General features: G+C 48.5%; 1 protein-coding gene across 1 annotated transcript in view; it reads right to left on the bottom strand.

Moving 5' to 3' along the window:
• EFHD2 (EF-hand domain family member D2) overlaps positions 1–23197 on the bottom strand; it is a 30697-nt gene extending 7500 nt beyond the window's left edge. The window contains exons 1-2 of the mRNA XM_060259047.1: positions 22899–23197; positions 2004–2151 (exon numbers count right to left, since the gene is read on the bottom strand). Coding sequence (XP_060115030.1) covers positions 2004–2151; positions 22899–23197 — 447 coding nt within the window. The remainder of the gene's footprint in view (positions 1–2003; positions 2152–22898) is intronic.
• Between the last annotated feature and the right edge of the window lie 1706 nt (positions 23198–24903).

Raw genomic sequence — 24903 nt, 5'->3', positions numbered from 1 at the left:
CATGGCCTTCTTTTTATCCCTAGTCTCTACTAGGATCTTGTCCAAAGCGTCCCCGAAGAGACGATCCCCTTGAAAGGGATAAGCTGCCACTGTGGACTTAGAGAGGAAGTCAGCTTGCCAAGCCCTAAGCCACAGGAGGCGTCTAGCCACAGTAGCGGAAGCCATTGTTTTAGAGGCAAAGGTCAGTATATCTAAGGTTGCGTCAGCTGTGAATGACGCTGCCTTAAGGATGCGTGAGGCGCCCTCTAACATGCGTCTGTTGTCCTCTGGTAACATCTGGAGTAACTTACGTACCCAAACAATGGACGCCCTGGAGACCAGGGAGGACGCGGAGGACGCCTTAACTATCATGGCCACAGATTCGTACAATCTCTTCAAGGTTGCCTCAGCTTTTTTGTCCAGGGGATCTCTAAGAGAACCCTGGCCGTCCTCTGAAACCAGTCCCGAAGACTGTAGAGCTGCTACTGGGCCGTCCACAGTTGGAGCTTGTAACAACTCATTGGTATAGGCAGGCAGTGCATATAACTTCTTTACTAAGTGAGGAAACTGCTTAAGGGAAGCTGGCTTTTCCCATTCTGCTCTAACCTGCTTTTCAAAGTATTCTGGAAAAGGGAAGACTTGTTCAGAAGCTTCCCCCCTGGGCAAGAACTCAGAATTACCACTGGTTCTTGACTTAAACTTCTTAGATTTAGCTACCTTGACTTCCTCATCAATAGGGCCCTCCTCAATTTCTAAGGCTGAAAGCGTTTTGGCTAGAAGAAACTGGTAATCTTCCTGATGGAAGAAACGACTAGCCTGTTCAGGAATTTTAACCTCCTCCTGTTCCTCCTCAGAGAAACATTCCCCCTCTTCCCTGTCTTCCTGGTCAGAGTCAGATGCCATAGTCTCGAGCTCTAAGGATTGGGAAGACTGCACTGGGGCCTTTCGCGCTGCCTTAGTGGGCCAGGAGAAAGAGCGGGGAGGGTCTGCAGGAAAGGTTGATCCTTGAGGGAGAAGCCCCAGCCGGGCGCAAAAGGAGCCCATTTCCTCCTGCATAGCTCTTCTAATAAAAAGCATAGCCTCTGGGTTCAGAGGGTTGCCCATTTGTACATTACCCCCGTCCTGGAAGCCTTCGATGCGCGGTTGCAGGTAGTTCCGAGTCTCCGGAGTGCCTGCTCCTGGGGGTTGGAAGGTCTGAGAGCTACGCTCCGCACTTCCAAAATGGCCGCCGCTGCTTGCTGCCGCCCCGAGGGACGTAGCCTGGGCCTTCATTACGCGCCGTTTCTTGGCGCTGGCAGCTGGCTCGTCTGCGGCCGCGTCAGGAAGGGCGCGAACAAGCCGCAAAGGCAGGTCGGCTCCTTCGACGTGAGTCGGCGCTGCTAGAAGCGCGGCGCGCGACTCTCCCTCCTCGTCCGATAGGAAACCGTCCCTACTACAGGCCATTCTAAAACGACCCAGAACAAGTTTCCTCGGTAGTCTTTGATCAGCAAAGGCAGAAGGAAAAGGAGGGATAAGTAGATATGGAAAGGAAAGGATATGGAATGGAAATTGAGAAGAAGAAACAGAGAAAAAAGGCTGAGCCTAGCCTTGTGCTGCTGCTCCCTGTAGAGGCAGGAACAAAACTGAGGGCGGGGTTATTCCGAAGGCGCCAACAGGAAGTTGAAAAAAGTGTTCCTGCCTCCCTGAAGGAATAGTAGGAATAACCCACAGAGATGTCCGACAACCTCTGAGGGAGAACACAGGTCCAAATTACCATATTCAGGTTTTTGTTTTGTTTTTTTAGCAGGAACACACAGGAACGCAGTTCCGGCTGGCTTGACCAAGGCCCATGCACACAAGCACTGCTTGAGTAAACTGGAAGGATGATACAAAATGGGACTGATATTCAAGGGTGCACTTGTATATAGCCCTGGCCTACCTTGCAGGGTTATTGGTAAGGATTACTGACATAATGACTGTGAACTGTTCTGACTACTCAAATGAGTTAACATACATTCTCACGGTTGCTATGTATCAGGTACTACCTCTCGGAAGCTCAGTTTGCCATCAAAGTCTTCATCCACCTCCTTAATCATGTTTTTCAACCCCAGGTGAGTCTGCGGAGCTCCAAGCTTCTCCATCATACGCTTCAATTCCATCAGATCTATGAAACCATCTTTCCCTGCATCGTACCTGGCAGACAAAAACAGAATAGAACAGAAGAATGAGTTTACAGACATGAAATAAGGGAAGCCCCCTTCCTTCCAACAAGTCCCAATCCCTTGCTTTGGAGGAAAAATAATACTGTAGGTTGTCCACTACCTAAACATTGTCAGTTTGTCCATGCTTTTTATTTACATAAGCATAATCAAGTAGCTTCTGCAGAATTTAATGTTAAATGCTACCCTACCTTTCAGTAAAGGGTGGGGGGAGTGAATGAAAGAAAAGGCAGGAACACAATGAGCAAATTATTTCTTTAAAATATTTCTTTTCCATTTGACACATGGATCCCCACAACAATCAATGACTCCAACTTGATCAGACAAATGGTTCCTGTTTCCCACAGCGGCCAGCTAAACGTCCCCAGAAAACCCACAGGAGGGTTGATCTTCAGCAACTTATACACAAAGCTGTGCTGCTTCTGAACATGGAGGTTCTACTGAGCTAACAGATGGTGAAAATTTCAAAGCTGTTTGTGCATACTGCCACGTTCTGAGGCAAGGGTGGCCAAACTTGCACAATGTAAAGAGTCACGTAGGATAAACACAAGATGTTTGAGAGTCACAAATAGATGGGGAAGAGATAGATGGAAAGAAAGGAATTTTAATTGCATTCTCGAATCCAGCCTTGAGAGCCACACAATATGTGTGAAAGAGTCACATGTGGCTCCCAAGCTGCAGCTTGATTCCTCCTGCTCTGAGGCAATGCATATTTTGTATTCTTCCCTCATCTTTGGTTTTTCTTACTCCAAACTGCCCAATTTGGCTCCTCAAAAAGGTTCCAAACCCACCTAATCTAGTTATCCTCACCCGGAATATGGTGGGTGGATCTCAAGAGCTGCAAAGAGTAGATTCCTGTAAATAAGCCTGCATTCCCCACAGCTGGGAAAGACTGAAGAGTGACCTTGGGCCAGTCTCTCAGTCAGTCTCTCTCTCTGCCTAACCTGCCTCATAGGGCTGTTCTGAAAATAAAAGGACAGGAGAATTGTGTATGTTCCCCTAAGCTGCTTTGTGGAAGGGCTGGGACAACATCTCAGATTATTACTCTCGTTCTTGCTTAAGTTTCCTTTATGCCATTAGCTATCCAAAGTCCATGTCTGAAGACAGATTAGGAAGTTTACCTCTTTTTTTCCCAGATAGCGTGGGTGTGATTCTCTTTGCATTCCAGCCTCACTGAGGGCTTTATCACAAATGCCCGCCTCTGTCTCCAAGCTATAAGTCAACAAAAAAAGCCATACCCATGCCATCAGAAGTTGTTTGTAGGACACAGGCAGGAGAAACCTTGCTAAAACCAAACAGGGCTAGTTATTCATTAGAAGCCAAGGCAAAGGCATAGATTGGAGTACCTAACTTTTATGTGTTTTTAAAACCTCAAAGCACACAGTTGGCCACTTTAGAATTCTGTACAGAATCTGTCAAGTAGCATCCAATACACACAGCACAGAAACTTTACAATCGCCATTTTGGATTTGTTCAGTTATTTTTTTTAATAGCTTCTAGTCCTCATGGTTATGAGTGAGATGTTAAGGGAACAAAGCTAAGCAGATTTCTTCAGAAGTAATCCTCCTTTTAGTCAACAGGACTTACTCTGAGGAAGATATTCTTAGGACTGCAGTCCAACAGTGCAATTCTAAATGGAGATATATTCTTCCAAACCTACTGATTTCAAGAATGCGTTGTGAAGGAACTCCAGACTTATTTAATTATATAGAATACTTTTCAATCTAAGGTGGTCCCTGAAGTAGTTTACAACGATTCAAACCCAGGACAAAGGTAAGGATATATGGATCTAACCTCTGGCAGATAACAGTATTCACAGATTGCAGCAGGCACATGTGCAGTATTTGCACAGTGTAGAAGAGCAGGTTTTTATACCCCACTTTTCTTTACCTTAAGGAGTCCCATCCCTTTCTCTCCCCACATCCGGCACTTTGTGAAGTAAGTGGGAAGAAGAACAAGAAGAAAAAGGAGGAGGAGATTGGATTTATACCCAGCCCTTCATTACCTGAAAGAGTCTCAGAACGCCTTACAATTTTCTTTCCCTTCCCCTCCCCACAACAGACACCCTGGGAGGTAGGTGGGGCTGAGAGAGCTCTCCAAGAACTGCTCTTGAGCAGAACAGCTCTGACAGAGTTATGACTAACTCAAGGCCACTCCAGCAGTTGCATGTGGAGAAGTGGGGAATCAAACTCGGTTCTCCCAGATAAAAATCTGCACACTTAACCGCTACACCAAACTGGCTCTGAGAGAACTGTGACTGGCCCAAGGTCACCCAGCAGGCTTCATGTGGAGGAAGATGAGTTGGTTTTTATACCCCACTTTTCTCTACCTTATGAAGTCTAAAAGCAGCTTACAGTCGCCTTCCCTTCCTCTCCCCACAACAGGTTCCTTGTGAGGCAGGTGGCATTGAGTCCATGGTCACCCAGCTTCATGCAGAGGAATGGGGAATCAAACCTGGTTCTCCGGATTAGAGTCTGCTGCTCTTAACCACACCACACTGCCTCTCTTGATTGTACTTAATATGCACACTGAAAAATTCTTGCATAAAATCGATGCATATTCACTGTGATACAACCCCCATACTCATCCACGAACCTGGGACCTTCTGCTTGCCAAGCAGATGCTCTACCAGTGAGCCACAGCTCCTCTTGGTATTTAGAAGGATTTCATAGTCAAGAGCCCCTAAACACAATTTACTTTTCTTGTGCATACAGTTGCCAGCTCTGGCTTGGGAATTGGCCTTGGTGGGGTAAGAGGCCACCCCTCCAAAGCTGCCACTTTCCCCACAGGAACTGTTCTCTGTAGTCTGGACATAGAATTGTGGGAAAAGCCCACCGGGAGGTTGGCAACCCTACAAGTCGTGTGTCAATCCAGCGCTGCAGTGAAGGAGGCGTGCAGGGCGACCACAGAGTCTCCCGCAAAAGCTGCCTGCCCAACTTCCTCTCAAGAGACAAGTGAAGGCAGTTTAATGATTCAGGAATCAGCTCTTTTCCTCCTTTTAAAAGGGGTCAATGTTTAGAAAGACAAGGCTGACTAACTTTAAGAGCTCACTACGCTCAGCTCAGGGTGTGCTTCAAACCAAATTGGAAGTCGGTATCAAACTGCTAAATGTTCCCCAGAGTCTTTTATAAGCATCTGTGTTTTGTGGAGTCCACAGCTTTAAATCATGGTGGTTACTGGGGGTACTGACACAGAGCCATCCAGGGCTTCCAATATGAAGCTCTGCGGTCAGCCTGAGGTCAGAACTAATGGCTTCCCTCAAAATAGTTCCCTCACAGATGCCTTTACTGCTGTGGAAGCTTGCCAGGAGTAACCGCACAGATTTTGGCCAGATGAAGAAGAAATCCTCTCATTCAGCTCTTGAAATGATATATTGTCTCCCTCTCTCCAGGAAAATGAAATTCACATTTGGAAGTGAGAGGCTCCAACTCGTTCCCTTCTCTCTCCATAACACCATTGTGCAAGCTGGAGCTACATTTTTTTGGAGGTGGTGATATGGAGGTGGTCTGGCATATGGTCAATTAAGTTGCCAACCTCCAGATAGTGGCTGGAGATCTGGGATTACAACTAATCTTCAGGTGACAGAGACCAGCTCGCCCAGAGAAAATGGCTGCTTTGGAAGGCGGACTTTATGGCATACTCCACTGAAGTCCCTCCCCTCTCCAAACCTGCCTGCCTCAGGCTCCCTCCCCCTCAAAAATATCTAGGTATTCCCCAGCCTAGAACTGGCAACTTTATGGTCAAATATGGTCTGGTCAGACAACCACCTGTGGTTGAACTGCGGCTAAATACTGTCAAATATCCCCTGAAATTGAGCATACCGCTGTGTACTCAGTGGCTTCTCTCATATTATTTCAATTCAGTGTTATTTCTTCACATGGCTAGGAGTAAAGGCAGCATGCCCCAAGTCCAAGAGAAGTTGTAGGCAAATTTATTGGCACAGTGAACTTCCACCAGCTTGTCTGACTTTAGAACACCGAATACCCCAAGAAAGAAGCATTGGTTCACCAAAGCTGCCTCTTACGACCATAGTAGTGCTGTGAGTTTATTTTTATTACCATTTTATATTTTTAAACATTCTTGATTAGCTAATTCCTAATTAATTGGAGGGCTGCCCCAGAAGGGGAACGTATCCCACCCCATGTGTGCAGGTATTTTTGACAGGATTCGACTCCATGTAACATGGTCAAAAGTTTAATAATTCACTGTCATTTTGCTTACTCCTTCAAACTCCTGCTCATTTGTTTCAATAATTATGTTGATTTTCTTTCAGATATGTATACTCTGCTTTTCTCCCAAACAAAGACTCAAAGCTGCATTCAACACCACTTTCCACTGTTCCATTTTATCCTTACAACCACCACCCTGCGAGGTAACTTAGGTGATCGAATATGAAGAGCTGGGTGAATCTCCATGGCAAACAGTAGATCCAGGTTGGGAAATACCTGAAGATTGGGGGTGGGGGGCAGAGCCTATGGAGAGTGAAGTTCAAGAGGGGACAGACATCGGCAGGTTATAATGTCACAGCAGCCATTTTGTCCAGCCATCTAAAGCAGCCATTTTGTCCAGAAGACCTTGATCTCTATAGAATCATAGAGTTGGAAGGGAACTCCAGGGTCATCTAGTCCAACCCCCTGCACAATCCAGGAAATTTACAAAACACCTCCCCCTAAATTCACAGGATCCACCAAGAAAGGAGAGCCATCAACCTTCCCGAGGAAGCCTATAGCCTGGAAATTAGTTGTAATTCTGGGAGATCTCCTGGCCACACCTGGAGGCTGGCAACCCAACTAGAGAACGATTTCAGCACCACATCTCTCAGATCCTTGTCTGGCATTCTAACTATCCCCCTCCCCCTGTTAGCTAATTAACATCAGTGTCTGACCTGTAAATAAAGTAACCTATCTTTTGTGCAGCTGTAAGGAAGGGAGAGTGGTTCAAATTGGCATTACATAAATGCAATTTTTGGGGAAACCACCAGGTTCGTGGACACAGCTTGGTAGACTCTTTCAAGATCTGTGCCACCCGGGCAGCTGCCCAGTGCCAGATGTTGTGATCAACCGCGGAGAAGCATAACTGAAAATGCAGCCGCTGCCCCACTCCCATAACTTTGCAATAGGCATGTAGGCCTAGTCATTTCCGACACAAAGCCCGAACAGAGAACTATGAGTAACTGGCAACTGGCCAACAGCCCAGCTCCCGTTCAGACATCCTGCTTGCCAATCAGCCAACCAGCTCATTCCGTCTGCTTCTCGGCAGCCGGGCAACTAAGATTAGCACAGCGTTCAAACAGATATAGGCCTGCGACGATGAGGAATCTCTGCCAGGCAAGTGGAAAGCTGTGCGGAAGCCTACAATGACTAGACACCTTGAACATCACCCTGATTTGGCAAGAGACAAAGTGGCCAACAGGGCCACTCAGTGTCCTCCAAAAGATCTCCAGCGCCACACATCTTTCCCAAAACTGGTACCGAGTTGTCCAATTTGCTTCTTTGCTATAGGTGTCACCTTGAGGAGGAGCCATGGTTTAGTGGCAGAGCATCTGCTTGGTATGCAGAAGGTCCCAGGCTCCCTGGCATCTCCAGATAGAAGAATCAGGTAGCAGGTGTTAGGAAAGACTGCAACCTGAGAGCCTGGAGAGCTGCTGCGACTTAGAGTAGACCTGACTCAGCAGAAGACAACTTCACCCGCCAGCTGGCTTGGCAAAGAGATTTAAAGAGAGAAATGCCTCCTCCAAGCCAGCCAATGGGGCAGTGGGGGCTTTGAGAGCCACACCATGTGTGTGAAAGAGCCACATGTGTTTGGCCACCCCTGCTCCAGACCTTCTCAGAAGGCAGGACCAGAACCAATGGGTTGAAATTATACCAAAAGAGTTTCAACAATAGGAAGAACTTCCTGACCGCCATAGCAGTTCCTCAGTGGAACACGCTTCCTAAGGAGGTGGTGGGCTCTCTCTCCTTGGAGGTTTTTAAACAGAGGTTTGATGGCCATCTGACAGTAATGAGGATCCTGTGAATTTAGGGGGTTGCATTTGTGAATTTCCTGCATTGTGGAGGGGGTAGGACTAGATGGCCCTGAATGTCCCTTCCAACCCTATGATTCTATCATTCTAACAAGGGGCAGGTCAGCCTGAGAAGGCAGGGCCAGCTAGAAGGTGAAACATAACCTCTCTTTGGACCTTCTGATTGCTCCAGTTTCTGGCCAGCCTCAGCGAGGCCAAGATAGGGGGGCCACCTGCACCGTCAGCCAATCTGATCCTTACTGTGCTGACGATGCTGAAGTCCAGTGGATTGTCCCGGCTCTTCCACGGAGTTTTCGAGTCCCTGGTTTTGTCAAAACAGCTGAGCCCACCTGTGCTGGGCAAACATTCTCTAGATTCTAGCAAAATCTCTTTTCCTGGTTTTTTTTTGGGGGGGGGGGGGAAGAGGAGGTGTCTGTAAATGAACACAGTTTTATTCATAATGTGCCAAAGGACTGAACAAAACCTGCCTCTTGAAAGTAATTTATCAGCACAAGTATTGAGGGCACACAATGGAGTGCTCAAAATACTGAGCGTGACAAACCTTGACGATTGGCCTGCAAAGAGGGCCAGTATTATCCACTCAGAGAGAGCCAGCCATAGAGAGCCGATGTGCTGCAGTGGTTAGAATAGGATCTGAATTCCCAGGAGACCTGAGTGCAAATGCCCACTCTGTCCTGGAAGCTTGCTAGGAGACCTTGCTCTGGTCATGCTGTCTCAGTCTTACCTTGCAGGGTTGTTGTGAGGATAAAATGGAGACAAGGAAGATGATGATGATACTGGATTTATATTCTGCCCTATATTCTGAATCTTAAGAGTCTCAGAGCAGTCACAATCTCCTTTACCTTCCCCACCCTCCGCAACAGACACCCTGTGAGGTAGGTGGGGCTGAGAGAGCTCTCCCAGAAGCTGCTCTTTCAAGGACAACTCCTACGAGAGGTATAGCTGACCCAAGGCCATTCCAGCAGGTGCAAGTGGAGGAGTGGGGAATCAAACCCGGTTCTCCTAGATAAAGAGTCCGCACACTTAACCACTACACCAAACTGGCTCTCAATGCAAGCCACTTTGGGTGGGATATAAATAAAGCAATTAAATACATTGTCCCCGTTCAGCAGAATGCAGATACTGAGGCTGGCAAAAGTTACAAAGAGAGGCTGCAGCCCATTTAACATGCAAACTGGGGACTTTCCTGCCCACAACTCACTCTTAGTCATTACACCAATCCAGCGCATTTGCAAAATCATTTTGAAAGCAAGGGAGAGGCCAGCTCAAAGGCGAGACTCCCTTCCTCCCACTTGGAAATCTCCCAACCTTTGTCTTTGCTCCGGTTTTACTTTCCCTGGTTACTGGCAATTAAGATAAGCCATCTAGCAGTCCCAGCCTGCTTCAGTAACTTCTCAGCGCTTTAACTCGCACAGGATGTTCAGCAGTGCGGGCGAATGACACAAGCTTTGCAGAACCAAAGCTGCAAGTATAAAGAGCTCCTCTGCAAGTAAGGCTAAATCATGCTAAACTTGAGCTGCAGCTGCCACATTATAAATTAACCAGTGACTTCTGTTTCTTACACTGGCACTGTACCACACCACAATGCCTCGGTATCAGGAGCTTGGGAAACACAGTCTGAGAAATAACTAAGCTAGAAAAGAAGAGACCACTTACGTCTCTGTAGCCAGTACCCTTTTATCCTGCCCCCCCCCCCCCGAGGAGACACACCATGACCTTTCCCCCCACTCTATTGTCACAACAGTCGTGCAAAGTAAGTTAAGCCGAGAGCATATGACTGGCCCAAGATCATCCACTGAGCTTCCACGATTGAGTGGGAATTCGAACCTGGGTCTCCCAGATCCTAATCCAATCACTACCCAACACTAGGTTCATGGGTCACCAACAGAGCATCTCTTTGGCTCGCAGAAGGACCCAGGTTCAATTCCCAGCATCTGAATTTAAAAGGTCATGTAGCAGGTGATGTGAAAGCCCCTGACCTGAGACCCTGGAAAGCCCCTACCAGTCAGAGAAGACAAAATTGACCTTGAGATGTTGCCATAAATTTAATTTAATTTTTGAATTTATATCCCGCCCTATCCCCCTAAGCAGACTGAGGGAAGCTAAATAATATAACATTACAAAATCAGGAGCAGCACAGTAAATAATCTTATGGACACAGGTGGCAAAACCACCCAACAGCATAATATAAACACCATAATAGTGAAATGCTGGGGGAAGAAGAAGAAGATATTGGATTTATATCCCGCCCTCCACTCCGAAGAGTCTCAGAGCGGCTCACAATCTCCTTTACCTTCCTCCCCCACAACAGACACCCTGTGAGGTGGGTGGGGCTGGAGAGGGCTCTCACAGCAGCTGCCCTTTCAAGGACAACCTCTGCCAGGGCTATGGCTGACCCAAGGCCATTCCAGCAGGTGTGGGAGTGGGGAATCAAACCCGGTTCTCCCAGATAAGAGTCCACACACCTAACCACTACACCCAACTGACTCTCAGTGATGACTTTCAAAAAGACGCCTTTTGGATTAATTAGAAGCCTGAAATAAGAGCTCCATTTTACAGGCCCTGAGAAACCTTGGTAAGTCCCGCAGGGCCCGGATCTCCAGCGGGAGCTCATTCCACCGGGTAGGGGTCCAGACTGAAAAGGCACCTTCTTGTGTTTATAGCTCTCTAGGAATCCTCAGACAGACACACACAACCTAACTGTATGTCAGCAGGTAGTTTATGCAATTCTACAACCTCCTTATACAAATATTTGGTTGAAGCAAAAAAAAAAATTGAAGTAATTCGAAGTGACAACAGCTGGGGGCCGCACCCTTCCAGATCGACTGGGAGGGAGGATGCTCAAAGAGGCATGCAAGTTTGCTGAAAGGAACCGGAGTTGGGGGTGGAAATCAGCAGTAGATACCACCTAGTCGCAAGCTGGCCACAGTCAGAAACAAAACCTGCCACTGTGTTCGGAGTAGAAAAGGAACAGCCTGGCAGGGAGAGGAGACAGAAAAGCAAATGAAGGGAATGGAGAGATAAAGAAACTCCATCCTTGCATCTTGTCTTCTCAGAATGATGAAAAGGATGCGGTTTCAAGTTTGCCACAATGAACAATTCACTCCGCTGTTGCTTTTGGATTAAGGAAACATGGCTGATAACAGACAGACATTTGGGGGCAGATGGGAGGCATCCCAAATTGAGCCGTCCTGAAGCCGTCCATCTCTTTTTGAGCCGTCCTGAAGCCTCCACACACTCCCCTACACTCCTCTTGGAGTAAGACCCAGTGGCGAAACATGTGATTTACTTCTAAGTAGATTGCCTCCAGAGTTTCCTAAAATTTTAGGAGGGTTTTATATGATGTGTTGTACCCTTTTGTGCTTTGGAAGGCCCCAGTCGGCTTCCAGGAGGTTGACGGAGTTTGGCCAAAGGGGCCTCTTTTTGCATGGTTCTCCTGCCAAAGGCTGCAGGCACAGCTGATTGTGGATGGAGATGAGAACCATTGGTCAGTCTCCAAAGAAATGAATGTGGCAGTCAGATGAAGTCATGGGAGATTAAGGCCTGCAAGAGCGGAGCTGGGGACTCTGACAAATGAATTCCGTAGCTCTCATTCATTCGGCCATGAGGGCCAGGATCGCGATTCTCCAGGAATAACAAAATGCAAGCCTCTCTTTTTTGCTTCAAGTCCATTAAGATTCACAAGCACAAGGGCAGTTCTGAATGCTGCCCAACTCCCTCTCGTCCCCTCCTAAGAAAAACATGAGGGGAAGGCAGAAAGAGAGAAGCGAGGACTATTTAGGGACGGATGAATTACTGATTGAAGACTGCCTAGAGTGACAAAAATGCTTCTGATCTAGAAATAGAAACACTGAACCAGAAAGGACCCCAAGGGTCATCTAGACTGACAATGCTAGAAATTCACAGCTACCTCTCCGCCCACCACTTCCCCAGTGGAGAAAAAAACCCCTTTTATCAAACATACAGTACAGCATACAGGAAGGAATGCTGGGCAGAGAATTCACATCTGTTCCCACATTCTGAAGTGGGGGGAGAGCGATTCCTTGTGCAATTGTATTCTGACCACAACCACAGTAGCCTTGCTAAAATTTGCTTGGGAGGGAGGTACACTTCCAAAAAGAAAGCCCTTTTCATCAAGCAAGGCCACTCAAGGGCTCAGCTTGCAGAAGCCACCAGCAGCTAGAAAGCGTGGTGTGAGAGTTTATCCCTCTCCCATCTTCCCTGGTCCCAGCCAGTGTTCCCACCAAGCTAACTCACAGTTTTTAGGCCTCTGGTTCACACATTTTTTTGTCTCAGCTCAGGAAAAATGGCCCCAGAGCAAACTCATTTACGAAATAGCTTGCAACTTCAATGCCAGTAGCTCACAAAGTAGAATTTTTGCTCACAAGACTCTACAGCTTAGACTCAGGCAGGGGTGCCGAACTCATGAGGGCTGGATCTGATATAAATGGGACTTTGCTGGGATACTATGCAGACTCTCTATATTGCACAGCACAGCTACTGAGCCAAACTGAAGGCCCACCTTAAGAATGCCAAGGGGAATGGGCGAACGTCGGTCGGTCAATGCAGATTTTTAAGACGTGCAGAAAATTTCTATTCTTACTGTATAAGAGCTAAATGAGGTATCTGGACATTCAGAACCCGTTTTCGCCTTCCAGGCTTTCTCTAAGCTCCAATTATGGCAAGGCACTTCTCACGAATATCCTTAGCTTCAGTTTTTTTACAGTTCCAGCAGCAGCATCATGTGCCTCTGACCGCACACAGCACATAGAGGACCCCACTGTCTCCCCACTGATTAAAGCTTTCCAACTGATCTCCTGGAGACGGTTCTCTGCACGTGCCTAGGGGACCAGACAAGCGACTTTGAAAACAGGGACGTTGAAGCTAAATGTTTACAGGTGGATTTTGGCCAGCCTGGGCCTGCTCTGGCAAAACTCCTCCCGCCCTCCAACTATTGGACAGTAATCTTTCATAACAGGATTTGCAATCGGCAGACGGCGCAGCCTCGCACGCTCCACCCCACCTCCCCTGCGCAAGATGCCACTGTAGCGGCATCCTACGCATCCTTCCCACTGGCCACCGCTGTACTTTTTTTTCACAGACTCGGGATGATAATCGAGGCCAGTCGTTTGGTCTGCTGACTCGCATGCTTGCAACTTCCTCTCTTTTATGGGCCATTCCCCCCCCCCCCAGCTTTCCAGCTGCCCTTCCTAACGCTGCGACCAAACGGCCGAGAGGACGTTGCAAGCAATGCAAGAAATGCGTCAGCGGCTGAAAAACCGCTCAGTCTGTATTTCCAAGCACTGGAGACAGCTGTGGCCTCTTCGCCAACATGAGCCTTGACTCAGCAATAGGGCAAATCAGCTCTTTATCTGAGATTATAATGTTTTAAAAAGACAGACAAAAATATTCTACTGGAAATGTTTCAAGCCCTTTCTGATGCAAGGCCTTATTTATTATTACTCTTATTTTTAAAAATTCATTTCACATCTACCCTGCTTTTCTCCCCAACAGGACCCAAAGTGACTTACACCATTTTATCCTCACACAGCAACCCTTCGAGGTAGGTTAGCCTCCGTGTGTAACTGGCACAAACACACATGGGCAGCGTGTGTGACAATATATAGAATCCTGTAAAAAGTTCAGTTAGCGAAGACTGCAATCTTTCTCCCGCTGTCCCCTTTCTCTGCTGTCTGCTCTTAAGTGCTGCAATAAAATGAAGTGCCCAAGTTACCAAATAACAAGCAGCATAGGCCTGCCTATCTTCATTTTTGTAACAGCCAGAAATGAGAACTACCATCTTCGCGCTGACAAAACTCTGCCTAGTACCAAGTGACTGGGTACTTACAACCCCAAGTTCAGCTGCTTGGGGCAAAAACCTCTCCGTTTTTCCTCACTAGTTCTATGGGGGAAAGTGTAACACCCCTTCTGAAGACCCTGCTCCCTTCTAGCCTAGACCTCTAGCTCCCCTCTAGCTTGCATTTTCCTCCTGGACAGACATTATATAGGAAAAGGAAAGGAAAGGTCCCCTGTGCCAACACCAGTCGTTTCCGACTCTGGGGTGACGTTGCTCTCACAATGTTTTCATGGCAGACTTTTTACGGGTCGGTTTGCCATTGCCTTCCCCATTTTACTCATTTTACCGACCTCGGAAGGATGGAAGGCTGAGTCAACCTCGAGCCGGCTACCTGAATCCAGCTTCCGCTTCCGCTGGGATCGAACTCAGGTCATGAGCAGAGTTTAGGGCTGCAGTAATGCAGCTTTAACACTGCGCCACGGGGAAGGGGTGCATAATTCTCTATGTCTGGAGTAACACTAATCCTTCAGGGGCACCTGCAATATACAAGTTCTTTCTCCACATGTACATATTGCTGTGAAAATGATGAGAACTCTGCCAGTTAACAGCATCTCCAAGCCAGGCTGAAGCATGCCAGGGTAAAATGTTTGGCCATAATCTGCACAGTTTGCGGTGCCCTGTTGAGAGGCCAGGCTCTTACTCAGCTGCTTTCCATTACCGTGGGAGAAGCAACGCCCCAGTCTGAACCGAAAGACTTGATTTTCCATCATTTTCTTGCAACGCCATCCTGCACTACTGCATGCAATGCTTGAATCTGGCTTCCCGCTCCTCCAGCTCCAGAACTGAATGGTGCCCACCTCAGACTAAATCGTCTGTGCAACTCCTCCCTGCCCCTCTGAAATGTCGCTATTGGATCTGTTTAGAGAAAGGAAGTTGGCAGAAGTTTAAATGATGGGTAGAAAGATACTGGCTGGATATTAGGATTTTTAAAATATATAGTAAGACAGAGTATTCCAGGAGTGGAATCAGCTGCCTAAGGAGGTGGGGACTCTCCCCTCACTGGTAGTCCTCAAACAGCTCTAGGGGTGGCCAAACTGAGGCTTGGGAGCCACTGTGGCTCTTTCACACATATTGTGTGGCTCTCAAAGCTCCCACTGCCCACCCACCGGCTTGGAGAAGGCATTTCCGCAGGGCCTGTAAGACAACCCTCTTCCGGCTAGCCTACACCTAACTGACATAGGAAATTAAATGTAGCTCTATCAGATTCTTGCTATGCATACTGCTGCAATGCTTAATGTTTTAAATGTTTAAATATCTTAAATACGTACGTAACTTAAAATTTTATGTTTGATTTACTTGTTGTAAGCCGCCCTGAGCCACCTTGGTGGGAAAGGCGGGATATATATATATATATATAAAATTCTTTAAATAACAATTATAAATAAATAAATTTCTTTCTTTAAATAACTTCTCCAAACCAAGCCAGCTTGGAGAATTCATTTAAAGTTAAATTTGCTTTCTTTCTACCTCCTCCCTCCCTCAACTATTTTCCTTCCTTCCGTCCGTCCTGCAGCTCTCAAACATCTGATGTTCATGTCTTGCGGCTCTCATGCATCTGACGTTTACTCCACGTGGCTCTTACGTGAAGCAAGTTTGGCCACCCGTGCTCTAGGCTGTTCCTGCACTGAGCAGGGGGTTGGACTCAACGGCCCCTTCCAACTCTATGATTCTATGATGTCTCCCACCCAGCTAGCAGTTGTAGTCCATGTAAAAGATTGTGAGTTGTGAAGCCCTGGTTGACTCCCCCGGCAAAAAACAAAAGTCATCTGACAGGGAAAGAAGAAATATTAAAACCCATTCCAGGAATATACATTATCCGAATAAGGCACCTGTCTTTCAATGGACACACAAAACATTCCTAAGTAATAAAGCATTTGCAAGAAAAGCCATTAAAGACCAAACACATTTTGACTGAACTGTCTTCTTCAGCTGCCTCTAAATATATCAGTGTCCTATTGTTTAGGAAATATACATGAGCGGAATCAATACAAAACATCATAAATATTACTACCAAATCAATATCCCCCTGAACCATGCTCTCTCCACCGTTCTTTACAGCCCTTTTCGGAAACTGTGGCTTACTCTTGTCCGCTGCTAGATTCGAGTCCCAGGAGCACCTCAGAGACCAAGAGGAGTTCTAGGGCGTCAGCTTTCGAGAGCCAAAATTCCCTTCATCAGACAACAGCAGAGCAGAAATGCAGATCTGTTATTCTAGTCAAGGTGCAAGAGATGTTGAAACGAATGCTTGCAAAGGTGGCAAAGGAACAATATATACTGAAGTCGGCCTGCTAAGAGCAGAAGGGAAATGCTTGGGAGTAGAAAATTAGCAAAAGCGTCCCCGTGGCGCAGAGTGGTAAAGCTGCAGTACTGCGGTCCTAACCTCTGCTCACGACCTGAGTTCGATCCCGGTGGAAGCTGGGTTCAGGTATCCAGCTCAAGGCTGACTCAGCCTTCCATTCTTCCGAGATTGGTAAAATGAGTGTCCAGCGTGCTGGGGGGGGGGGGCAAAGTGTAGATGACTGGGGAAGGCAATGGCAAACCACCCTGTTAAAAAGTCTGCTGTAAAAACGTCGTGATGTGACCGTCACCCCAGAATTGGAAACAACTGGTGCTTGCACAGGGGACTACCTTGACGTTTTGAAAATTAGCATCTGTAGTGAGATAAAAAATCCTATATCCCTGTTCAGCCCTGGGAGGGCCCATCGTTCTGAACCTGTGAATGAACTTGAGTCCAGCCATCTTTCTGTGTAGCAGTCAGAAAAGTCAGTCCACCGACACCTTAAGCATCAGGCGGCCTCAGGCTGTACCACTGTTGGAGTTATGGTCCTCTTATTTTAGTCTGTATGTTTTATATTTATGGGATTTTAAAATTACTGTGCTTAATTTCATGTTTTACTCGTTGTTAGTGTAATGTTTTAATGTCGCAAGCCGCCCTGAGCCTGCTTTGCGGGATAGGGCAGGATATAAATCGCAAATTAAATTAAATGAGCATCTTAGGGAGCCTGCAAATGTATTTACTTAGCAACTGCTCCAGGAACAAACCCCCATTCTTGAGGGGAAAATGCAGAAGCAACGAAGGTTGGTCGAGGCCGCAGGATTTGGCAATGTTCGTTAGGCAGGAGAAAGAAGAGTGAAAGAGATCATGTGCGGCCAGCCAGTTCAAACTATATAGCCGGAGGCTGCAAAAAAGCATTCTTGTGTCCTGCAGGCAGACTTATGTACCTCTGGCTCCAGAAGGGTCTCGACAGCAGACCCCTTTACCGTAACAGAAGGGCCGGTGCTGTTGCGTGAGGGAAGGAACATTTAGCCTCTTGCCTCCGACCCCAGTGACTCGACTTTCCGCTGCATGGATCCACTCTATTTTCCTTTTGAAGTTTTCTCCACCAATTTGCCTCTGCCTGGATGCTGAAGCTCGAGGCAAGCCTCAGAGGATGCACATCGGGTTGGGCAGTCTCTGAAAGACCTCTCTAGCATGCAGTGTGACCATTGCGCATGGACTGGTTTCTGTGCATACACACACAGACCAAAAGAACACTGCAACCCCCTTGGAGGGAAGTGGCCGTGGCCGCAAACCACACTGCCATTGGGTTTCCCAGTATGAAGCGCTCTGCAAATTTCTGTTCTGCATCAGTTTAACAGGAACAGGAAATGTTCTCGCCGGCCTTGAGAATTACACAACCCAGCCAGTTTGGTCCTTTCCCTGTCAGTCAAACCAGCTATGGAATCGGCTGTAACCGCTCCCCAGTTCTCAGAATATCCATCAGTTTCAAGTCGGCACAGGGGTCTTGGGAGTCAAGAGGGAGATGTTTCCCCCCTTTTTTTTAATGAAGCAGAACACTGACTGAAAAGAAATATGTATTGCCATCTCAAAATAGCTCATGATTCTCAACTAAGGCTGTATTCAGACTTCATGTACCACTGTGGTTAAGCAAAACTGTGCATAAACTCGGCTTCTTGATGGCAATCTTGCGTGAGCACCACATTTTCTCTCCTCCCTTCTCATGCCAAAAATCGCACGTGCTCCTATTACCCGCAGCACACAAATGCAGCTGCACAAGTTAAGTACAGTCAGCTCCACACTCCCACCAAGATCCTAAACCAGCTAAGCTTAGAACTGTGGTTTGTGTGTAGAGCAGGGGGGGGGGGGGAGGCAGGGAAGAAGAGAACTAATTTCACTTAAGCTGCATGCCTACACCTATACCGCTCAAATCCCCTTTCTGCCTTGGAAGCTCGCTGGGTGGGTTTGGGCCAGTCACTCTCTCCCAGCCCAACTGACCTCCCAGGCTTGTAGTACTGAGGATAAAAATGCAGGAAGGGAGATGAATGCTGTAAGCCCATTTGAGTTTCCACTAGGAAGAAAAATGGGGTGCAAATATCAACCATGAAGGCAGGGCTTTTTTTGAAGCAGAAACTCCTTTGCATATTATGCCACACACCCCTGATGTAGCCAATCCTCCAAGAGCTTACAGTAGGCCCTGTAAGAAAGAGCCCTGTAAGTTCCAGGAGGATTGGTTACATCAGGGGTATGTGGCCTAATATGCAAAGAAGTTCCTGCTACAAAAAAAGCCCTGCATGAAGTGAATGACAATCTGAGATCCTTGGTATGAGACACAGAGGGGAGACCCTGGCGAGCCGCTGCCAGTCTGAGTAGACAACACTGACTTTGATGGACCAAGGGTCTGATTCAGTAGAAGGCAGCTTCCTATGACAGGAAACTCCACAATTCATTACATTGTGGAATTCACTGCCTGGTATGTGTGGGGTCATGAACACAGATGGCTTTAAAAGGGGACGAGACAGATTTATGGAAGAGAAGTCCATCAGCGGCTACAGGGAACCTCTATGCTCAGAGGGAGGAAGCTTCTGTATATTATAACATAAGGGCCTTGCTGGGTTAGACTAGTGGTCCATCTAGCCCAGCATCCTGTCTCACACTGTGGCCAACCAGTCCCTCTGGATGGCCAACAACAGGGCAGAGAGGCTGAGGCCTTTGCCTGAGGTTGCCTCCTGGGACTGGGATAACTAATACAAATAATAATTAAATCTCAATCACAATTCATACGAAAGCTCAATAATTCATGACAACAGGTCTAAAAGACCACAAGAATTTCCTTATATATCTTCACAGTGCGCACAAGTGTTTACAGGTAAGTTGTACAAGGACAAGAAGATATTGGATTTATATCCCGCCCTCCACTCAAAAGAGTCTCAGAGCGGCTCACAATCTCCTTTCCCTTCCTCCCCCACAACAGACACCCTGTGAGGTGGGTGGGGCTGGAGAGGGCTCTCACAGCAGCTGCCCTTTCAAGGACAACCTCTGCCAGGGCTATGGCTGACCCAAGGCCATGCAAGCAGGTGCAAGTGGAGGAGTGGGGAACCAAACCGGGTTCTCCCAGATAAGAGTCCATGCACTTAACCACTACACCAAACTGGCTCTCCAGATCTATTGCTTCTGAATGTGGAGGTTGCTTCCTATGTATCAGGGCTAGGAGGCAATGTCAGGGGAAGGTTTTGATCTCTGTACCTTTATTTCTTGGCCCCTCCTGCATTCCTGGTTGAGTCAGGATGCTGGGCTAAACTGGTCACAGTCTGACTCAGCAGACGTTTCAGGTCCTTATCAGGAATGCATGCAAAACAAGCAACCAGCTGAGTTTGTACACACTTCACAGGAAAGGTCTGAACGCAGCCCAACAGCAAAATACTTTCGGATAGCCAAGGGCTATACACAAGACGTTTAGATCTTCTTTCCTAACATTTTGGGCTCAGCATAAGGCAAGCTCTGCGTGCACAAGAATACAGCTTTTGCAAGTCAAGGGGACTGTGCGCATTCGTGAGTACACATTGCACAAGGGCAAAAACAGGAACTGGGCTTGGGGCCCTCGATCCTTAGCCTCAATGCCTGTGGTCAAAGGATACAACCCCCTCATTTTGTACGCTCTTTGCTGGATGAGACCAGGAGTTCGTCTAGTCTGCCACCCTACTTCCAACAGCCAAATGCTCCCAGGAGACTCACAGTTAGGCTATGGAAAGAAAAACTCTCCTTTGTTTCTTCTATCCTATCTGGTACTCAGAAGTACATTGCCTTGGAACATGGAGGCTCCACTGGGCCATCATGCTGGATAACCCTCAACCCGTCCCACCATGATGAAGTCATCTAACGTTCACTACGGGACACCAGGATTCTCCTTCTGGTTGAACTTAACATCTGTCTTGTGCAAACCACAGCCTTGCAGAAGACAGTGCATTGGACATTTTAGTCCCTGCTAGACATTTTTAGAAATGTTTGCAACATTTGCCGTGACAATTCACTGCTGGCGAGCTGCAGCAAGGTATATGTCTCACACGAGTGCAATAATTCTCCCAGGGTGAGTCCTGAGAACTTCGAATGGGGAGGGGAAGCCAATCTGAGAACTGCAGCAGAAACACAACACTGCAGAAAGTCACAGGGAAAATTAGGAAGTGCCTGCAGCTAAAGCAGCCGCTTCCCCTCTGCTCTCTGACTCCCACAAGCCAACCCTCCCAAAAGGGATCTTTTGGTGAATAAGAGCTCAGAAGATCAGGAGAAAATGCTCTGGATTTAAACATGTACAGGAAGTTCTCACTGGAATCCCCTCTAAATATAGGGAAGACCCTTTAGGTACCTGTGTGTTGATTCTCCAGGTTTGGATTGGAATACAGGATGCTGGACTGGATGGACCACTGCTCCCATTCAACAGGGTTCACATTATGCTTTTTAATAGGGGATTAGCCAGCTTCATAGAGGACAGATCTATCAGCAACTACTAACCCTGGCGACTAAAGAGAACGTCCACATCCAGAGGCACTAAACCTCTGCATCCCAGAGCCAAGAGGCAACATCAGGGGAAGGCCTTGTACTCTATGCCCTATTGTTGGCCCTCCAGAGGAACTGGTTGGCCACCGTGTGAGATCGGATGTTGGATGAGAGGGACTGCTGGTCTGATCCAGTAGGGGTCTTCTTATGTACTCCAACTTTTGGTGAAAGTGTCTAACTGGTCAGACCCAAGGTTCGAGAGAAGAAATCTGATATGGGAGCAGGTTATACTTCCTTCCTGGAAGGAAAGGGCACGCCATACATGCCCAGGGTTCTCTCTAACTTGATTATGACTCCACAAAATTCAAGATTCAGTCCTAGATATGGAAGATACAATATTCTAATCTACTTTGAGTCCAGCTGCCACACCTTCTATTTCTCTGCTTTCCCGTGCAGAGATTAAAAGGGCGGTCCAGGTTGTTCCAATCTCCTCACTTCCTACTTTTGCTTTTAGGAGGCAAGGTCTGATGAGAGAAAGTTGCCTTCAGGCAGCCAAATGTGTGCTGTACATGTTAAGCTGAGTCAGTGTGAGCTAGCTTACAGTTTTTTTTAGCCTGCGGCTCACACATTTTTGACTTAACTCAGGAAGGATGGCCCTAGAACAAACTAATTGATGCAGTAGCCAAATTGCTCACTTTAATGCCAGTAGTTCAAGAAGCACAATTTTTGCTCACAACACTTCACAGCTTAGAGGGAGCATTGCATGTGGCTTTTTTAAAAAAAGGGGGGGGGGATCAAAAGCTGCTGACTTCAACTACTTGTCCCATTAACAGTCTCAGCTTCCCTACCCACTGTAGTTCTAGAAACAAGAGCACAAACAGATTTTAAGGAGGGTGGTTGGGCGGGAAGGGGATTTCAAGAGAGAGAAAACAAGCATCACCCTACCCCCAATGCCTCTACACATTTGGCAGCACCCTTGCTGAATTCATTTCCATGATGTGTGGTATGCAGGGAGACTCACTGGTGCATCTGTGACCGTGTCAAGGAGTGCTTGCAAGAGATTTGGTGCCCTCCCAGTCTTCTGCACCTGGTGGTAAAATGCTCTAGGGAGGCCCTAAAAGTCAAGACCCGTGGCCCCCAAGAGAAGGGGGGAAGGAGCACCCACAGGAAATTGTGCCACCCTCCATTAGCCCCCAGAACCCAGTGTCAGATCCAGGTATGCAGGGCCCTTGGGAATGATGCTGTAGGTGGATTTCCACTTCACTGTTACAGTCATTGCTCGGTGGGCCAAAAAGAGCAAGCAAAGGGAAGAGACAGGGGGTGCCAGGTTGGCAGTGCCATCCTGGTGGGGCACAGGCTTTGGAAAAGAACCCTCCACACCACCCCTCGGATGCAGGCCCCTCGGAACATACATAAGAATAACTCTTCCAAGACCACAAGCTAAAGGATCTTTGGCAAGTTGGAACCCGGAGGGGCATCTGATTTTTCCCTCTCCTGAGTACCCTGCTAGGCAAAGGCCCCTTTTCTCTAATGCCTCCAAAGAACCTCTTTTATACACTGATGGCATATGTGAGGATTGGGTTTACTCAGGCCTTGAATTCAGCAGCAGCTCACAGGAGCTCAGCTCCTGAACCTTTCTGAGAGCTCCTCCTCCCCACCTTGTCCACTGAACAGTAGGTGCAGCTGCGTAACAATCCCAGGATGAGCTCCACCACCTATTTTTCTACAAAATGACCCCTGAGTTTACTACATTGCAGCTAGGGGTGCCAGAGCACACCCTTAGCCCAGACAGCAGCAGTACACGTCCTGTCGAAGCGAGCAAGAACGGACAGCCGTGCCCCTGAGCAAGTGCAAAGTGCATCTCCCCGCTCTCCCCCGGTCGAATTTTCGCCTGCCAGGCCGGCGTCTCTTCCAGCCCAAGACCAACCCGAGGGTCCACCCCTACCCGACTACAGGCCCACGGGTCCCTTCCTTGCAGCAGGCACTCAGCACGTGCTCAGAGACACCCTCTCCCAGCAAGCCTGCTCCGGCCTTACCTGCCACCCCCCTCCTCCTCCCCCCTTTACTCACTGTCGAAAAAGCTGCTCCATGTCCTTGATCTGCCGCCGGGAGAACTCGCGGAACTCGGTGTAGGGGCTGAAGACCTTGTGGCCGCTGCCCGGCGAGAGCTGCGTCTGGTCGCCGCCTTGGTTGAGCTCGGAGCGCCGCTGCAGCTTGGCGCTCAGCTCGCCGCCCGCCCCGCTGTCCAAGGCGGGCTCGGCGGCGGGAGCCGGGGACTCCTGCTGTTGCTCCGCCGCCGCCGCCTCGCCATTGTGCTCCTCCACCTGGAGGCGGCGGCTCAGCTTGCTGGCCAGCTCGTCCGTGGCCATCGCCCCGCGCACAACACCAAGACGACGACGACGACGACCTCGCCGCAGCAGCAGCCGCCGAGCCCAGGCGCCGCTCCCTCCCAGCCCAGCCGCCGGCCCCGCCCAGGCCAATGAGTGGCAGCAGCAGCGCTGGGTGGGCAGGCGCGCGCCGGGATGCCCGGGCCGGGGAGGGAGGGGGGGAGAGGAGGAGGTCCTGCAAACTGCCAGCCCTTCTAGGCGTTTGCAACGCTCCGCGGCTTCCTTGCGAGTAAACACGCAGGGGGATCAGCCCGCCAGGCTGCGGTCCGGGAGCTTTCGAAGCTCCTCGAAGCCTGTGCGACTTCCTGGCTAGTCAAGGAGCATGCATGGGATCAGCCCCGCAGGCCACTAGGCTGCAGTTACTGACGTGAAGTGTCACCTCCTCCTCCTTGAAACCGGTGAGGGGTTGCTTGCTCGGGTGCCGTGGCGGCCGGGCTGGAGAAGCCCCCCCCCCCCCGGCTCGAGTCTCTTAGGTTGGGTTGTAAACCAGTATGCAAGGGTGGGGATCGGGCCCTCGAAGCTGCAGGTTTGTACGAACGTAAAGGCCCCCCGAAGCCCGTGAGGTTTACTCGAGAAAAACTATGCGCAGGATCGGACCTTCGGCTAGGATGCCGGGGTTGGGGGAGCCCGCTTTTGTGGCTGCGTAGGAGCGGGCCCCGAGGCTGCGATCCTGCGCCTACTGACGTTGCAAAGAAGTTCCCTTGACGTGCGAGAGGCTTGCTTGCGAGATGTGCTCCGATCGGCCTGTAATCCTGGCCATTGATTGGGGAGTAAATGCAGGTTCGCAACCAAGGCAATCTGCCATTCAGATTTTTGCCTGAACTGCCGGCGAGGGGAGGGGCTGCGTGTTTGGATACTCCCCTTTAGAAAAACAGAACCTCCCGCATCTAATAGATAAATGGGAACACGAGCATAATCCGGGCGAAGCATTACGGTTTAATGTTGCTGTTTTATACCAACTGGCTCGGTGGCCAGTTCTACACGTGCCTGTTACAGAATTACGCGCCTACCACGCTGAAGTGCGGGGGGGAGGGGAAAGGGAAGAATCACATTCTTTTAAAATTTCTCTCCGTTTATTTTCATGCAATAGAAAACTAGCATTGGACCAAAACCTTTCTCCCTATTTTCCTACGTACTTAGCTTGCAAGGCGTTTTACGAACGGGGGACGGCTTGCTCCAAAAGTGCGCTCCCCTATCCGGTGCTCGGAAGTGGTACAGTTCATTCTTCGGTCTCAAGAATCGACCGCTTCATTCTGCTGCACGTAATAGACTTGGTTGGAGGAATTCCGTGGGATCTGCTTGGGAGTAACGCGCGAATAGATTGGGGTCCCCAAGCTGCGGCAACTCTGTACATGCATAATTGGCAATATGGTGGCTTTAGTTGCTGGGGACACTGCTGCTGCATTCACCCCAGACAGCATAAGGATGGGGTTTGGGCCAGAGAAGAACCATATAAATTGCATTAGGCGTTGGGAAGAAAGGCAGTTGGTAAATAAATCGTAGTGGCTGACAAGTATTGGAACTCAGGATTGAAACGAGTTTGTAGAGCTGGGAAGCCCGACTGGCCGACTCCATGCATGTTTACAAGGAAGGCCCAGGTAAACATACCTGGCAGATAAGTGAACACTGGATCCTTGGGGGAGATGGTAGAAATGAGATTGTAAGCATAATGGAGAGTGTGAAAGGCG

The sequence above is a fragment of the Heteronotia binoei genome, chromosome 18, assembly GCF_032191835.1.
Source record: "Heteronotia binoei isolate CCM8104 ecotype False Entrance Well chromosome 18, APGP_CSIRO_Hbin_v1, whole genome shotgun sequence".
Classification (NCBI taxonomy): Eukaryota; Metazoa; Chordata; class Lepidosauria; order Squamata; family Gekkonidae; genus Heteronotia; species Heteronotia binoei.
Note: the sequence above shows the minus strand (reverse complement) of the source record. Positions and strands in the feature narration are given on the sequence as shown.